This window comes from Eumetopias jubatus, unplaced genomic scaffold, assembly GCF_037043125.1.
Source record: "Eumetopias jubatus isolate StellerSeaLion01/CBP00866 unplaced genomic scaffold, mEumJub1_p1.0 scaffold_1, whole genome shotgun sequence".
Classification (NCBI taxonomy): domain Eukaryota; kingdom Metazoa; phylum Chordata; class Mammalia; order Carnivora; family Otariidae; genus Eumetopias; species Eumetopias jubatus.
In genome coordinates this window covers 71,226,684-71,245,851 of record NW_028274807.1, presented here as the reverse complement: position 1 = coordinate 71,245,851, position 19,168 = coordinate 71,226,684, and the positions used below count along the sequence as shown (strand labels likewise).

General features: G+C 35.7%; 1 protein-coding gene across 9 annotated transcripts in view; it reads left to right on the top strand.

The window, feature by feature from the left end:
• Nucleotides 1-19,168, top strand: part of DLG1 (discs large MAGUK scaffold protein 1) — a 257,311-nt gene that overhangs the window by 169,365 nt on the left and 68,778 nt on the right. For all 9 annotated transcript variants that reach the window (XM_088024979.1, XM_088024980.1, XM_028100854.2 and 6 more), the window contains 2 exons: nucleotides 8,795-8,915; nucleotides 14,254-14,410. In XM_088024979.1, coding sequence (XP_087881105.1) covers nucleotides 8,795-8,915; nucleotides 14,254-14,410 — 278 coding nt within the window. The remainder of the gene's footprint in view (nucleotides 1-8,794; nucleotides 8,916-14,253; nucleotides 14,411-19,168) is intronic.

The window sequence follows — 19,168 nt, the reverse complement described above, 5'->3', positions numbered from 1 at the left end:
GAGATAGTTTTTGCTTATTTTTTATTTTTGCTTTTTACCAGGTTTCCATTCTTTTATGCAAGTGTTAAAAAGAATATTTTGATTTCAAATCAGGTTATGATCGAGCCCCACACTGGGCTCTGTGCCCAGTGGGGAGTCTGCTTGAGATTCTCTCCCTCTCCCTCTGCCCCACCCCCACTCGCGTGCATGCTTGTGTGCTTTCTCTCTAAAATAAATAAATCTTTTCTTAAAAAAGCATAATTATAAATTGGGTTGACAGAACTGAGCTGCTATCAGAGCATAGAGGTTTTTTTTTTAATAAACTTTATATTTTAGAGCAATTTTAGATTCACAGCAAAATTGAGCAGAAGGTAGAGAAATTTCTCATAACACCATCTGCCCCCATCCATGCATAGCCTCCCCTATTATCAACATCCCCCACCAGAATGATATATTTGTTACAACTGATGAACCTACATTGCCACATCTTACCCAAAATTCACAGTTTACATTAGGTTTCACTTTTAATTGTACGTTCTGTGGGTTTGAACAAATATATAATGACCTGTATCCATCATCATAGAATCATATAGAGTAGTTTCACTTACCTAAAAATCCTGTGTTCTTCTATCTGTTCTTTCTCTCCTCTAACCTGTAGCAACCACTGATTTTTTTTACTCTTACCATAGTTTGGCCTTTTCCAGAATGTTACATAGCTTGTATCATACAGTATGTAGCCTTTTGAGGTTGGCTTCTTTCACATAGTAATATGCATCCAGGGTTTCCCATATCTTTTCATGGCTTATAGCTCCTTTCTTTTTAGTGCTGAATAACTCTTTGGGTGTATCACAGTTTATTTATCCATTCACCAGTGGAAGAACATCTTGGTTTCTTATAAATTTTGGAAATTATGAATAAAGCTGCTTTAAGTATCTGTGGGCAGGTTTATGTGTGGACAGAAGTTTTCATCTCCTTTTGGTGAATACCAAGGAACATGATGGCTGGGTCAGATAGTAAGAATATGTTTAGTTTTATAAGAAATGGCCAAACTGTCTTCCAAATTGACTGTACTCCAGCCATGAGAGTTCCTGTTGTTTCACGTTCTTACCAGCATTTGATGTTATCATTGTTCGGTATCTGGGCCATTCTAATAGATGTACAACAGTTTTAATTAGCATTTTCCTGATGACGTGTGGTGTGGAGCACCTTTTCATATACTTATTCACCATCTTTGGTTTTCGGTGAGGTGTCTGTTAAGGGTCTTTGGCACATTTTAAAATTGAGTTATCTTACTGTTGAATTTAAGAGTTCTTTGTATACTTTGGCCCACAGTCCTTTATCAGGTATGTCTTTTGCAAATATTTTTGTCCCAGTCTGTGGCTGGTCTTTTAATTTTTTAGACAGTGTCTTTTTAAGAGCAGAAACATTTTAATGAAATCTAGCTTTTTTATTCTTTTGTTTTCATGGATCCTGCCTTTGGTGTCATTGCCATATCCAGAGTCATCTAGATTTTCTCCTATGTTATCTTCTAGGAGTCTTATAGTTTTGTGTTTCACATTCAGGTCTGTGATCCACTTTGAATTAATTTTGTAAGGTTTATGTCTAGATTCATTTTTTTTTCTTTTGCATGTGGACATCCAATTGTTTCAACACCATTTGTTGAAAAGACTGTCTTTGCTCATACTGCCTTTGCCCCTCTGTCAAAGATCAGTTGACTATATTTATAGTATGCTTCTGGACTCCCTGTTCTGTTCCATTTTTATCTATTTTTCTGTTCTCTTTCCAATACCACACTGTCTTGATTACTCTAGCTTTATAGGAAGTCTTGAACTCAGGTAGTCTCAGTCCTCCGACTTTGTTCTTCAATATTTTGCTGTCTTTTGTGGGTCTTTTGCCTCTCCTTATAAACCTTAGGATTAATTTGACAATATCCACAAAATAACTTATTGGTATTTTGATTGGGATTGTAGTGAATCTGTAGATCAAGTTGAAAAGAACTAATTAGGGGCACCTGGGTGTCTCAGTCGTTAAGCGTCTTGCCTTCAGCTCAGGTCGTGATCCCAGGGTCCTGGGATCGAGCCCCGCATCTGGCTCCCTGCTCAGCAGGAAGCCTGCTTCTCCCTCTCCCACGCCCCCTGCTTGTGTTCCCTCTCTCTCTGTGTTTCTCTCTGTCAAATAAATAAAATCTTTTAAAAATAAATAACTAATTATCTTGACAGTATTGAGTCTTTCTACCCATGAACATGGAATATCTATTTAACTCTTCTTTGATCTCTTTCATCAGAATTTTATTGTTTTATTCACATAGATCTTCTATACATTTTGTTAGATTTATACTTAAGTATATCGTTTTGGGGGTGCTGATGTAAATGGTATTGTCTTTTTAATTTCAAATTCCACTTGTTCATTGCTGGTATATAGGAAAGCAATTGACCCTTTTTGGCAATTGACTTTTATATATTAACCTTGTATCCTGCAAACTTGCTAAGATTGCTTATTAGTTCCAGGAGTTTTTTTGTCGATTCTTTCAGATTTTCTACATAAATGATCATGACATCTACAAACAAAGAGTTCTGTTATTTCTTTCTCAGTCTATATACCTTTATTTCCTTTTCTTGTCTTACCACATTAGGACATTCTTTACTCGTTCCTCTTCTTAATAGTAAAACTTCAAGTTTCTCACTCTTAAGTTTATAGATACACTTTAACAAGTTGATGATACTCCCTTCTGTTCCTAGTTTACTGAGAGTTTATATCATAAATTGATACTGGGTTTTCTCAAGTGCTTTTTCTGCATCCATTGATCATGTGACTTTTCTTCTTTAGCCTGTTGATGTGATAGATCATATTAATTGATTTTCAAATGTTGAACCAGCTTTGCATACCTGGGATAAATCCCATATGCTTACGGTTTACAGTCCTTTTTATACATTGTTGGATTTGATTTGCTAATAGTCTGTTGATTTTTCCATCTATGTTCATGAGAGATATTGTTCTATAGTTGTTGTTTATTTTTCTTGTAATTTCTTTGTCTGGTTCTGTTGTCTGGGGTAATGCTGACTTCATAGAATGAGTTAGGAAGCATTCCCTTGGCTTCTGTCTGCTGGAAGAGATTATAGGGAATTGGTATAATTTCTTCCTTAAATACTTGTTTGGTGGAACTCATCAGTGAACCTAGCTGGGCCTGATAGATTCTGTTTTGGAAGGCAATCAGTTATTGATTCAGTTTCTTTAATAGATATAGGCTGTTCAGATGGTCTATTTTGTGTGTGTGGGTTTTGGCAGATTGTGTCTTTCAAGGAATTGGTCCATTTCATCTACGTTACAAAATTTGTGGGCATAGAGCTGTTCGTAATATTTATTTTCCTTTTAACGTCCATGGGATCTGTCATGATGTCCCCTCCTTTCATTTCTGATATTAATAATTTTTCTTCTCTTTTTTTCTTAGCTTGGCTCAAGGCTTACTAATTTTATTGATCTTTTCAAAGAAGCAGCTTTTGGGGGCGCCTGGATGGCTCAGATGGTTAAGTGTCCGCCTTTGGCTCAGGTCATGATCCCAGAGTCCTGGGATCGAGTCCCGCATCGGGCTCCCTGCTCCTTGGGAGCCTGCTGTGTCTCATGAATAAATAAATAAAAATCTTAAAAAAAAAAAAAAGCAGCTTTTGGTCCTACTGATTTTCTCTATTGATTTCATGTTTTTTAATTTCATTGATTTCTGCTCTAATTTTTTATTTCTTTCCTTATTTTAATTTGCTCTTTTTTAGTTTCATAGGGTAGAAGCTAAGATGACTCATTTTAGATTTATAGTATTGAATACATTCAATACTATAAATTTCCCTCTTAGCACTGCTTTCACTCTATCCCACAGTTTTGATATACCATGTTTTCATTTTCACTTAGTTCAAAATATTTTTAATTTCTCCAGAGATTTCTTTTTTGATCCATGTACTATTTAGGAGTGTATTATATAATCCCTACATATTTTGAGATCTCCAGCTATCATTTTGTTACTGATTTCTTTTCATTCCATTGTGATTTGAGAGCAGACATTGTATGATTTATTTTTTTTAATTTGCTAAGATGTGTTTTATGGCCCAGGATGTGGTCTGTCTTGGTGAATGCTCCATGTGAGCTTAAGAAGAATGTATGTTCTGTTGTTGGATGGAGTAGTCTATAGGTGTCCATTATATCCTGTTGATTAATGATATTGTTGAGTTCATCTATGTCCTTACTGATTTTCTGCCTCATATATCTGTCCATGCATAAGAAAAGAGTGTGCATCCATCTGTTTCTCCTTGCAGTTCTCTCATTTTGGCCTCACATAGCTTGACACTTGTTGGATGCATACGTGTTAAGGATTGTATATCTTCTTGGAGAATTGACCCTTTTGTCATTATGTAATGCCCTTCTTTATCCCTCATAACTTTATTTATTTTGAGTCTTCTCTGTCTGAAATTAATGTAGTTACTCCCACTTCCTTTTATTAGTGTTAGAATGGTAATATCTTTCTCCATCCCTTTACTTTTCATCTATGTGTGCCTTTATAAAGTGCCTTTCCTATAGACAGTATATAATTGGGTCTTGTTTTTGATCCACTCTGATAATCTTCGTCTTCTAATTGGTGCATTTAGACCATTGATGTTCATAGTGATTATTGATACAGTTGGATTAATATCTATTATATCTGTTACTGTTTTCTATTTGTTGCTCTTGTTTCTGTATTTGTCATCCACTCTTTTTCTGTCCTTTACAATTTTATTCAAACATTTTATTCCATTTTCTCTCCTTCCTTAACAGTTATAGTCTCGCTTTACTTTTTTTCAGTGGTTACCCTAGAGTTTGCAATATACATATCAACTAATTCAAGTCCACTAACAGTATACAGCTTCATAGGTAGTATAAGTACCTTAAAATAAAACTAATTCCTCTCTCCCATCCCTTGTACCATTGCTGACATTCATTTCACTTATACATATACATACACACACACATATATATACACACATAAGCAAATGTAGTTGAATACAGTGTCACTACTATTAGTTTCTGAGAAGTAAGATGTAATTCTTATCTTTGTACCTCTATCAGTATAGTGGGTTTTTTTTCCCTGTGACTTCTTTTAAGATTTCTCTCCTTCCCCCCACCTTTTTCCCTCTCATTTGAAAAGGATATTTCTACATGTAATTTTCTTGGCATTTAACCTAATTGGTGTTTCCTGAGCTTCCTAGATCTGTGGTTTGATGTCTGTTGTTAATTCGTAGTCATTATTGTTTCAAATATTTTTTCCATCCTTTCTCTCCTTCTACATTTGGTATTCCCATTTCTTATATGGGTTTGATGTCTGATGTTAATTCTTAGTCATTATTGTTTCAAATATTTCTTCCTAGATCTATGGTTTGATGTCTGATGTTAATTCTTAGTCATTATTGTTTCAAGTATTTCTTCCATCCTTTCTCTCCTTCTACATTTGGTATTCCCATTTCTTATATGTTACACCTTTTGTAGCTATCTCACCATTCTTGGATATTTTGTTTTGGGTTTCTTTTGTTTCATTCTCTTTTTTCTCTTTGCTTTTCAGTGTTAGTGGTTGCTATTGAGATATCCTTAAATTCAGAGATTCTTTTCTCAGCCATTGCCAGACTATTAATAAGCCCATCAAAGGCATTCTTCATTTCTGTTAACAGTGTTTTTGTTGTCTAGTATTTCATTTTGTTTCTCTTAGAATTCCCACCTCTCTGCTTACCTTGCTTATCTGTTTTTGCATACTGTCTATCCACTTGATCCATTAGCATGTTAATCGTTGTTTTATTTTTTTTTTAGAAAGAGACAGCAGGGGGGAGGGGCAGAGGGCGAGGGAGAAAGAGTCTCAAGCAGACTCCACACTGAGCACCAGCCCGACTTGGGGCTTGATCTCATGATGCTGAGATCACGACCTGAGCCAAAACCAAGAGTTGGACGCTTAACTGACTGCACAACCCAGGCACCCTTCATCATTGTTGTTCTAAATTCCTGGTCTGATATTCCAACATTGCTGCTATGTCTGAGTCTGTTCTCATGTTTGCCCTGTCTCTTCCAACTGTGTTTTTGCCTTTTATTATGTCTTGTAATTTTTTCCTGATAGCCAGGCATGATGTACTGGGTAAAAGGAACTGCTGTAAATAGGCCATTAGTAATGTGACGATAAGGTGTTGGGGAGGGAAAGTGTTCCTAGTCCTGTGATCAGGTCTCAAGTCTTTTAATGAGTTTGCACCTCTGGAATGTAAGCTACACAGTGCTTCTCAGTATTCTCACTTCCTCCCTTAGGTGGATAGGATGACCAGAGTGGACTGGAGTTATTTCCCTTACCCCAGGTCACTGGTCTCTGATAAAACCCTAGCAGGCTAGGCTTTGATAATTTCTCCTGAAGGCAGACTCTGTTATGAAAAACAGAATGCTCTTGTGTATTTCAGAATGGTTTGTTTTCCCTTCCTCCTGTTGGCAGCACAAGATTTTTCTCCACTATTCACTGTGAGAGCCTGGTAGAGATCCAGGAGGTAAAACTCAAAAATGTGTGGGCTCCCCCAGTAACAGGGTCCCCCAGGAGTGTTTTGGGTTTGGGGGAGGGGTTGTTTGGTTTTTTGGTTTTTGGGGTTTTTTTTCTTCAGTTTACCATATTTTTTTTTTATTATGTTCAGTTAGCCACTGTATAGTATATAATTAGTCCTTGATGCAGTGTTCAACAATTCATTAGTTAAGTATAACACCCAGTGCTCATCACAGCACTTGCCCTCATACCCATCACCCTGTTACCCCATCCGCCCACCCTCTTCCCCTCTGAAACCCCCAGATTGTTTCTCGGGGTCTATAGTCTTTCATGGTTCATCTCTCTGATTTCTCTGCCTTTGGATTTCCCTCCCTTCCCCTATGGTCCTCCATGCTATTGCTTGTGTTCCACATATGAGTAAAACCATATAATAATTGTCTTTTTCTGTTTGACTTACTTCACTTAACGTAATCCCCTCCAGTTCCATCCATGTCGATGCAAATGGTGGGTATTCATTGTTTCTGATGGCTGAATAATATTCCATTGTGTAGATACACTGCATCTTCTTTATCCATTCATCTGTTGAAGGGCATCTTGGCTCTTTCCACAGTTTGGCTATTGTGGACATTGCTGCTATGAACATTGGGGCGCAGGTGCCCCTTTTTCTCACTACATCTCTATCTTTGGGGTAAATACCCAGTAGTGCAATTGCTGGGTCATAGGGTAGCTCTATTCTTAATGTCTTGAAGAACCTCCATACTGTTTTCTAGAGTGGCTGTACCAACTTGCATTCCTACCAGCAGTGTAAGAGAGTTCCCCATTCTCCACATCCTCGCCAACATTTGTTGTTTCCTGTTTTGTTAATTTTTGTCATTCTAACTGGTGTAAGGTTGGTATCTCATTGTGGTTTTGATTTGTATTTCCCTGATGGCTACTGATGTTGAGCATTTTTTCATGTGTCTGTTAGCCATTTCTATATCTTTTTTGGATAAGTGTCTGTTCATGTCTTCTGCCCATTTTTTGACTGGGTTATTAGTTTTTTGAGTGTTGAGTTTGAGTTCTTTATAGATCTTGGATATCAGCCCTTTATCTGTAATGTCCTTTGCAAATATCTTCTCCCATTCCGTGGGCTGCCTCTTAGTTTCGTTGACTGTTTCCTTTGCTGTGCAGAAGCTTTTTATCTTGATGAAGTCCCAGAAGTTTATTTTTGCTTTTGTTTCACTTGCCTTTGGAGCCATGTCTTAAAAGAAGTTACTGTGGCCGATGTGGAAGAGGTAATTGCCTATGTTCTCCTCTAGGATTTTGATGGATTCCTGTCTCACATTGAGGTCTTTCATCCATTTTGAGTTTTATCTTTGTGTATGGTGTAAGGGAATGGCCCAGTTTCATTCTTCTATATGTAGCTGTCCAATTTTCCCATCACCACTTATTGAAGAGACTGTCTTTTTTTCCATTGGATATTTTTTCCTGATTTGTCAAAGTTGACCATAGATTTGAGGGTCCATTTCCCCAGGAGTGTTTTTACTGGCCCATACTGAACCTCCAGCAATTTGCCAGTTACAATTCAGGTTTCTCTACCCCAGCACTAGTTCCCACAGAGGTTTCTGCCCTGGTAAGTTATAATTCTCTGTATTCACCTACCATTTTCTCCAGTTTGGGGGGCAGGAGTTTGCCCTGTCATCCCCCTTATCTTAAGGATCTAAGAAGAGTTACTGAATTTTTAGTTTGTTTAGCTTTTTAGTTGTTGTTAGAACAGAGAGTGATGACTTCCAAGCTTCTTTTATGTCAAACTGGAAGCCAGAAGTCCCTTAATTTATTGTAATATTTTTGAGCATAATCTTTCTGAGCCTATTTTTAAGTTTTTGGTTTTCATTATTCACAATTAAACTTGAAGTAATAGAAATTTTTTTAAACAACCTGCAGAATGACTTATCACAAAAATTAAGTTACTGTACTTTAGATTTTGTATTATAGTCTTTTCTAGGACAGTCTTTTAAATGACCTTTCCTGGATTTCACTGTGCAAATTAGTTAATGTAAAACTACTTTTTAGTTCTGTTTTCTCAAGAGAAACCAAATGGTATAAGTTTGCTTTACTGATCTGAGTATCTATGCTAGTTTTTACCTGGAAACTTGAGCTTGTCTAATTTTTTACCCGGTAAGTCTTTTCTACGAACTTACGTAAATAAGCGGATATGAATTATATACATTAACCTTAAAATTGATAATTCACAAATGCAGTACTGAATGGCTCATTTCACTTAAAGTGCTTTTTACTTTCTTTATTTTGAAGCTTCTTCTCAACCTGTTGATAACCATGTTAGCCCATCTTCCTATTTGGGCCATACACCAGCATCACCAGCCAGATACTCACCTGTTTCAAAAGCAATGCTTGGAGATGATGAAATTACAAGGTGAGGAACTGAACGTTTGTCCTTCTTAAAAAAAGCCAACTGTTAGAAGGAGTTATAATCAGTTTACAGCCACAGTTTTCAGGACTAAAAAATTTTACTGATAGATAATGAACTTAAACCTTAATTTTTTTCATTGGAGGGTTCATTGAAGAGGCTGAAATATAAAAATATTTTATATTCCAAATCGCTGCCCTTTTTAAAAACATAGTACTTATTTTTCGGGAATGGTTAATTGTTCTTAGAAATTAGCATAGGTAAAACTGAGTTAAGAATATACATATGTATATTTAAAACTAACTTTTCATATATTCCTATTTGTTACAGCAATCATTTGATTCATGTTTAGAATTCAACAAGGGATATTTTCTTTGCTTAATATGTATCTTTGATAACCTCACTCCTAAAATTTACCTTGATCTGACTTTACTGTTTTAAATAAAGTTTGTAGGGGCGCCTGGGTGGCTCAGTCGGTTAAGCATCTGCCTTCAGCTCAGGTTATGATCCCAGGGTCCTGGGATCGAGCCCCGCATCGGGCTCCCTGCTCAGCGGGAAGCCTGCTTCTCCCTCTCCCTCTGCCCGCTGCTCTGCCTACTTGGCCTCTCTCTCTCTGTCTCTCTCTCTGTCAAATAAATAAATAAATAATCTTTAAATAAAGTTTGTAAATCTTTCTTTTTATTCCCAAAGAACTCTTAAGTAGGTGGGAAAAAATAAGTGAAAAATATTTTAGATCTTTTTCATGATTTAATATAAAAATAAGATGTTAACATTTATACAGATTGCTTTATAATTTGTACAAGTATTTCATATTATAACATTTAACATTAAATGTCTGCTGATTAATGTCTGTTTTGTGTTTTTATTAATTGCATTATTGTTGGCATTATTATTTTTGAGCTTTCAAAATTATAATTACTCTTGTCAGACTCCTGACTCTAGGAGTCTTAAAGAGATCATTAAGGTCAGGTAGGAAAGAATATTCATCTATGTTCTTTTTTTTCAAGAGTTAGCAATATTGAAAACTTAATTTATAAATATGTGCTCAGTAATTGTGTTTGGAGTGAAAATTAGAAACAGTATTTGTGGTTATCTCTTTGTCATATGAATTTTCAAGACTGTTAGTCTTTAGGCTGTGCTCCTATACTGATCTGTCGTGGCTTTGTTGTTGTTTTCTAATAGTGCCAATTTATAGAAGTAAAGAGGAAAAATAGTTAATGGCTTATCTAGCCTTTAATTTCTACATATTTTTCAAACTAAAAAGTATGTTATATTGGTGTCTTGATTACTGTTCCCCATCTTTTTTCATTACATATCTTTTCTCTAGAATATTGTATTGGACTTTTTTAGTATTACACAAGTCTACCTGTCTTCTCTACTTTTGTGTGAAAATCAGGTGGTTGATTACTGCATATGCCTTCCTAAAACATGTGTTTTATCACTCCCTTTTGATAATTACACAACTTTGTCCAGATATGAAGTACAAAAATCTTTACCCTCACATTAGAAGTTCTCCACAATTTGACCCTAAGCAGTCTTTCAGAGGTTATCTCACATTACCAATTTAAAAGAAGGAAAAGAAAGAGGGCACCTGGGTGGCTCAGTTGGTTAAGCGTCTGCTTTCAGCTCAGGTCATGATCTCAGGGTCTTCCTGGGATCCAGCCCTGTGTCAGGCTCCATGCTCAGCAGGGGAGCCTGCTTCTCCCTCTCCCTTTGCCCCTATTCGTGTGCTTTCTCACTCACTCACTCTGTCTCTCAAATAAATAAGTAAAATCTTTAAAAAAACAAATAAATAATATAAAATAAAAAAGGAAAAGAAAAATCCCAACATACAGAAAATTGATGATTCTAAAGTTCATTCTTTAACAGCTTTATTGAGATACGATCCACATATCGTACACTTCTCCCATTTAAAATGTAAACTCAAAATTTTATTTGTATATTATTTTTTTTAAGGACTTTTTTTTAAGATTTTATTTATTTGACAGAGAGAGAGAGAGTACAAGTAGGGGGAGTGGCAGGGAGAGGGAGAAGCAGGCTCCTGCTGAGCAGAGAGCCCGACGCAGGACTCGATCCCCGGACCCTGGGATCATGACCTGAGCCAAAGGCAGATGCTTAACCTCCTGAGCCACCCAGGTGCCCCACATTATTAATTTTTTTTAAATGTGTGATTCATTGGCATTAATTCCATTCCCAACATTAGGAAATCATCACCACTGTTTCCAGGACCTTTTTGCCACCTCAAACAAACTGTAGCCATTAAGCAGTAATTCCTATTTCCCTCTCCTCCCAGTCCCTGGTAACCTCTGGTCTAGTGTACTTTGTGTCCTATACATTTGCCTATCCTAGATTGTTCATATAATCTTTCAACTCTTTTGTGTCTGACTTCTTTCGTTTAGCATAGTGTTTTCAAGATTCATCCATGTTGTAGCATGTATCAAAACTTCATTCCTGCGGTGCCTGGGTGGCTCAGTCAGTTAAGCGTCTGCCTTTGACCCAGGTTATGATCCCAGAGTCCTGGGATGGAGCCCTACATCAGGCTCTCTGCTTAGCAGGGAGCCTGCTTCTCCCTCTACCTCTGCCTGCCGCTCCCCCTGCTTGTGTGCTCTCTCTCTGTCTCTCTGTCAAATAAATAAATAAAATCTTTAAAAAAAAAAAAAGTCTTCATTCCTTATGTAAGCTGAAAATATTCCATTATGTGTATATACCACATTTTATTTATCCATTCATCTGTTGATGGACACTTGGGTTATTTCCACCTTTTGAGTATTGAGAATAATGCTCTGATAAACATTGGCTTGCATGTATTTGCTTGCATCCTTGTTTTCACTTCCTTTGAATACATTCTGAGGAGTGGAATTGCTGAGTCACACAGTCATTGTATGTTTACGTTTATGAGGAACCATTTGTTTTTTATAGCACCCACATCATTTTACATTCCCACCATCAATATATGAGGGTTCCCGTTTCTCCACAACCTCAACCAATACTTGTTTTTTCTCTTCCGTTTTGTTTTATAGCCATTATAGTAAGTGGGATGTATCTCGTGATTTTCATGCATTTCTCTAATGACTAATAATGAACATCTTTTCATGTGCTTATGTTATTTGAAAAAATCAGAATTTATTTTCCTCTGAAATACTGCTGGATTTTAGCAGAATATTTTAAATTATTATATAAAATTTATATTTATATAAAACTAATTCATATATATGTGTGGCTTTTTGCTTCATACAAATATATTTTTTTCTTTTCAAGTTTTTATTTAAATTCCAATTAGTTAGCACACAGTGTAATACTAGTTTCAGGTGTAGAATTTAGTGATTCATCACTTACATACAACACCCAGGGCTCATCACAAGTGCCATCCTTAATACCCGTCACCCATTTAACCCATCCGCCCTCCCTCCTCCTCCATATATGTTTTAAAGTCGTAGAAACTCTAAACTGTGAGTCCATCATCTAACAGTGAAATAAAATATCAATATAGTGAAACCTGTTTTGTGCCCTGATCCTCTCCTGCCTCTCCTACACTGCCTCACCAAGTGAACTGTTTTCCTGAATTTGGATTTATTATTCCATTTCTTTTTATATATGTGTATATGTGTTTAATATTTTCTAAACAATTATTTGGTTTTGCTCTTTTTGATAAGAAAGTATAATTTTGTTAACCCTGTAAGTGAACTGGCAAAGCTGATTAATGATGAAAACCTATGTGTGACTAGAAAATGCCAGTTTAGGTTTTTAGCAAATACTTAAGATTAATTCCACATTATATGGAAGGATCCCTAAAATTCATTTTTTAAAAATATTTACCTCTGGGGCGCCTGGGTGGCTCAGATAGTTAAGCGTCTGCCTTCGGCTCAGGTCATGACCCAAAAGTCCTGGGATTGAGCCCCGTCCACATTGGTCTCCCTGCTCAGCGGGGAGTCTGCTTTTCCCTATCCCCTCTGCTCCCCCTGCTTGTGCACGCGTGCGCGTGCGCTCTCTCTTTCTCTCTCTCTAATAAATAAAATCTTTTAAAAAATTACTTTTGTTAAGCCTTTTGTTACCAATAGCTTTTTGAAATGTTCTAAAAAATCCAGTTAAATTTTTAAAAAATATTTACCAAATATGATACATTCTAATATTCTGTATCTCATCATACCTGCTGCTGGAATTTTCATGGTCTTACTATAAATGCTATTCACACAACCATTTATAACTGGCAGCAAATGGGAAACACTAGTAGTGGTAAGTTGTATTCTGATTTCAGAGATTTTAAAAAATAGGGGATGAGATGATGGACTCTGAAAAAAAAACAGGGTTCTAGAGGGGAGGGTGTGGGGGGATGGGTTAGCCTGGTGATGGGTATTAAAGAGGGCACGTTCTGCGTGGAGCACTGGGTGTTATGCACAAATAATGAATCATGGAACACTACATCAAGAAGTAGTGATGTATGGTGATTAACATAACAATAAAAAATTTAAAAAAAATAGGGGATGGGGAGAAGGCTCATCTTAGAATGGGTGAACAGCAGAGAGAGAGATGGAAGTTTGTGACTTAAGTAAAAAATAATTATATAGAAAGTTTAGAGATGGGCAGTTCCAGCAATTATGTAGCAACCCTTAGGTCCATGGTGTCTCTGGGATTCTTCTGGTCTTACCTTCATGGTTAGAATATGTCTAAATCAGTAATGGGATTTTATTGTTCATTTTTTGTGTGGGGGTGGATTTTGGGTGGGGAAGGGAACAAAATGTGCTTTGTTTTTGTTACGGTCTATCTTTCCTTGGGAAATGACAATAAAATTTACCTTTATTTCTCAGAGGCCAAAATAGGGTCTTAGCCTCAACTTAGCAAAGAGGAATGAGATTGCTATGACTGACTTAGGTTAGTCATGATTCATCCTTTTGAGACTGGAAAAAGGGCCTACCTTTTCTAAGACAAAGGTTTATCTGCCTTTACAACATCTAGGAAGTAAGGGCAGTGACTGCTTCATAGGTAATATGTGTACAACATCAGCTTTTCATAAGGATATATATTTCTTGAGTAGGTTCTTTATGTCATTATTTTTTTTAATTACCACAATTTTTTCTCCTTTTTGTTTTAGTTTCATGTTTGTTTTTTAACAAAAATCATTGGTTTTTAACAAGGATTTTTAGCTTTTATTTAAAATTAGAATTTTTCCTTTTAATTTCTAAGCCTCTTAGAATCTTTCTACTCTGCCTTGAAAACCTTTTTAATTTTCATCTAGCTTTCTTTATAGTTTGATAATATAAGAGTTATCAGTAGAGCATTCTCACTGATACAATGTCAAGTTCTATATAAAATTTCTAAGGTGTTCAATATTTTTCTAATTTTTTAGGGAACCTAGAAAAGTTGTTCTTCATCGTGGCTCAACAGGCCTGGGTTTCAACATTGTAGGAGGTGAAGATGGAGAAGGAATATTTATTTCCTTTATCTTGGCTGGAGGACCTGCTGATCTTAGTGGAGAGCTCAGAAAAGGAGATCGTATTATATCGGTAGGATATGTTAATCAAATTATGTTTTTATTATTATAACTATGACCTGACCTATTATTAAAAGTTTTGTTTTTTACATCCTAAAGTTATGGGAGATATTTTGGTTATTTTCTTACCATTTTGCAACTTAATTGTAGGATTGCAGTGTTGTCAGAGAACATGTTCTGTAGGATAGATTTTCTTTTGATATTTGACTTAACCTGTAAGCGGGTCAGTCTTTATAAATGTGCTTGAAGAAAGCATGTATTCTCTATTTGTTGACTGTGAGGTTATCTGTATGTTTACTAACCTTGTTATTTGTGTAGTGCAGATTTTCTTTATACTTTAACCTGTTGTCTGTTTGATGTATTATTAAAAAAAACTTTTTAAGCTTCTGAATGTGATGGTGGGTTTAGCAGTTTGTCCTTGCAGTGGTATTTAATTTTTATATCTTTGAAACTATGTTATTAGATGCATCTAAGTTTAGAATCATTATTCCTTCCTGGTGAGTTGAAATTTTTTATCATTATGTAATAATCCTCTTTATAATAATGGTTTTTACCCTAGAAGCTATGTTGCCTGATATTCATATGGCTCTTTTTGGCTTGATATTTGCTTCATCAAATTATCTTTATTTCACCCTCACTTGTAAATATAATTCAGTCTAAAGTGCTAGGTTGACAGCTGTTGTCTGTCAGTACTTTGAAGATAACTGTTTTATGCTATCTGGCTTCTTCTGTTGCTGTTTACAAAGATCTGCACTGTATCTTGTTTGCAAGTGATTTGGTTTGTTCTTTTTTTTCACTGACTGCTTTTTAAAGTCTCTTACTTTTTTTGGTATACTACAGTTTAACTAAAATGTGTTTATATCTAGCATTTTATTTATTCTTTTTGGGATTCATTCTGCTTCCTGGATCAGAGGAGTCCTGTCTTTAATCAATTCTGGAATCTTAGCCAGTATTTTTTTCAAATTTTGCCTTTCCCACATTGTGTGGATTCTGTCCTCCTTCAGTTCCTTTGAGAGGATATTATCTTTCTGTTCTGCATGTCTTTTAACCCCAATTTCATATTTATCAACTCTCCTTGTACTTAATTTCAGTCATATCTGTTTTCTAGTTCATAAATTTTCTTCATCTCTTTAAGTGAAAACTATTTTTTTAATTTCAGAGTACCCTTTGCTTTCTAGAAATTCTTTGTGTTTTTTTTTTCCAGTCTGTCTTGGTGGTTTTTGTGGATTCTTTGTTATTTATAGTTTCTAATATTCTTTTAGATTTTTTCCTTTAACTATTTTATCTTAAGTGCTATAAGTAATAGTTCTATTTTCTGAAGCTTATAGGTAACTAATGCATGTGACCTGTGATGAATTGTTTTATTCTAAATTTTACATTGTGAGTTTGTTTTCAGTAGTACTTGATAGAGTGATGGGAGAAAGAGAAAGAATAGATGGGGATGGTGGAAACCAGCCAAAACTTTACCTAACATGTAATGGCATCACTGGACTAGAAAAACTAATAAAAATTCTAGGAAGCCACAGAGCAAGTCTTAACACCTGTCAACTCTTTCCCATTGGTCTTGACTGAGTGCTCACATGCAATAAACCAAAGTTTGGGAACCAACAGAAGAGAACTGAGAAAAAAATCATTCCTGAATCATACAAGGTACCTGCTCAATAAAAATAGGGGACCTTGGGCAGAAGATCTGTGAAAACCAGCCCTGGGAACTCTGTACTTGAGCTGTTAAGACATAAGGGTTGGGGGGAGATAAGAGAGGTCAGAAAAAGCCCTCTGAGACTGTGTGGACAGAGTGATATCTCCAAGACACGGCAAGCCTGGGACAGATCTTGAGAACAAAGAGAACTTAAAACTGGCAGCAGGTTTATAAAGCAGACAGTTTTAACAGTCAGTAGTTCTGCTATCAAACGCTAAGTGATCCTGGTAGTCTCCAGGATCTAGTGCTAATACTTCCACCTTACATCCCTCAGGGGAAAACGTCTTAATCCTGCTCTCAAAACATCTGAAGCTAAACTTAATTAAAACTGCAATAAAATGTAGTTATAGTTCCCCCCACTCTTGTGGCCCAACACAAGGGTTGTTCCCTATTCTGGGATTAAATAGTACTTGTTTCAGCCTCTATTGTTATTTTATCTGAAATGGTCTATTTTACAATTAAAAATTACAAAACATGCAAAAAAAGGAAGAAAAGAAAACTAGTTGTCAAGACAGAAAGCAGTCAATAGAATTAAATCAAGAGAAGGCTCAGATGTTGAATTTACCAAACACGGACTTGAAAATAAGTATGATAAAATCATGATGAGGATGAGGTGATGACGATAAATACTAAATGTAGGAGTAAAGGTAGAAAATATGGATGAAAAGATGGGAGAATTTAGACACATCAATACTACAAAAAAGGATCCCATGGAATGGCTAGAAATTAAAAAAAACTGTCACAAATGAAAATTTTATATTTAAAAGACTTAATAGCACACTGGACTCAACAAAGGAAGGAATCCGTGAACTTGAGCCTAAGACAGACAAAGTTTCCAACCTGAAACATAAGGGGCAGTGTGTAGAATTTGGGAAGAAAAAGACCACAGAGCATCCAAGATCTATGGAACAGCATCAATCTAATAAAGAAGAGACAGAATCTCTGAAAACATAATGACTATTTTCTAAAACTGATGAAAAATACCAACCCACAGGTCTGTGAAGCTCAGAAAACAAGACCTAGATATACTAGAAAGCTACACTAAAGAGCACTTGTTAAAAGCAGTCTTAGAAACAATACATTACCTATGTAGGAACAATACAAATGACAACTGACTTCTCGATAGAAATATTAGAAGGCAAAGCCAACTGAAAGATACCTTTAAAGTGCTTAAGGAAAAAACTGTAAATCTAGAATCCTATATCCAGTGAAATTATTTAAGAGAAATGAAGTTGAAATAAAGACATTTTCAAACAGACAAGCAGCTTAGAGAATTTGTCCCTTGCAAACCTATAAGAAATACTAGAAGAAATTGTTCTGGTTAAGGAGAAATTATACCAGATGAAACCCTAGATCTGCAGAAGGAAATTAAGAACAACAGAAGGGGTACCTGGATAAATATAAAATACACATTTTTTAATTTTTAAAAAAATAATTGTATATATTTGCTAAGACTATTAGCTATTTAAAACAAAAATAATTGCATTATATACTAGGGGTTATTGACATATAGAAGTAAAATAAAAGGGCACTAGAGCACAAATTGACAGGGAAAATGGGATTATACTAGTGTTTCTCATAGTTTGTGAAGTGATATAAAATTATTTGAAAGTGGACTGTGAGATCTTATATCTACATGTCATTATTTCTGGACGAAGCCCTAGAAATACTCCCAAGAGCTGTAGTTTTAAAAATTCAATACAGGGAATAAAGTGAAATATGAAAAAAATATGTGCTTCTTACAAACAAAGGCAGAAAAGGAGGGAGAAAAAGAGGAAGTAAAAAGCAATATGAAGATGTGAGATTGAAATCCAACTCTGTTAGTATCTACATTGCAGTTAACACTCTTAAGATGCAGAAATTATCAGCTTGGTTCAAAAACAAAAACCAAGACCCAAATATATACTCTTCACCAGAAATTCACTTTAAATATATAAAGACTCCTATGTTCTAAGTAAAAGAGTAGAAGAAAGTAAACTGTATAAACAAAATATGAAAGATGGTGTGACATACTCCTGTGAGGCAAAATAGACTTCAAGACAAATAGTAGTATTGATAGATTTTTTTATAATGATGAAAAACATTATTTAATCATGAAGACATAACAGTGTTCAGTGTGCATTTGCCTAATAATTCTTTCAAAATACATGAAGCAAAAATTGCCAGAACTAAGGAAAGAAATGGAAAAGTCTACAATCAAGTTGGGGATTTAAACACCTTCTTCCATAATTGATAGAATAAGTAGACAAAAGAAAAAAGAAATTTGTGTCTATCACTCACCATCTACAAAAATTAATTTGAAATGGATGATAGAACTAAATTTCTAGGGGCGCCTGGGTGGCTCAGATGGTTAAGCGTCTGCCTTTGGCTCAGGTCATGATCCGCCCCACATCGGGCTCCTGGGGAAGCCTGCTTCTCCCTCTCCCTCTGCCTCTCTCCCTGCTCATGCTCTCTCGCTCTCTCTCTCTCTCTCTCTCTATCTCTGTGTCTCAAATGAATAAATAAAATCTTAAAAAAAAAAAAACAACTAAATTTCTAGGAGAAAACATACAAGAAAATCTTAGTGAACTTGGATTAGATTAAGATTTCTTAAATAGGACTAAGGGGCTAAGTTCAGTGATGAAAGTCTTTTTTTGTTTTGTTTTAACACTTATTTAGAGAAAGCACAGGGGGAGGGGGAGAATGTCAAACAGACTCCTCGCTGAGCACAGAGCCCACTGCAGGGCTGATCTTACAGCCCCCAGATCATGACCTGAGCCAAAATCAGGAGTCAGATGCCTAACTGAGCCACCCAAACGCCCTGAAAAGAAAATCTTTTTAAATAAATGATGCTGAAACAACTAAATATCTATATGGAAAAACATGAACTTCAACCCCATCTTAGTCCAAATGTAAAAATTAATTCTACATGAATTATAAATCTAAATGTAAAGCCCAAATCATAATCCTCCTAGAAGAAAACATAGGAAGATATCTTTGCAACCCTGCAGTAGACAACAGTCTCTCGGACAAGATACATAAAATACTAACCATAAAAAGGGTGCATTAAAAAACCAAATTGGCCCATATATA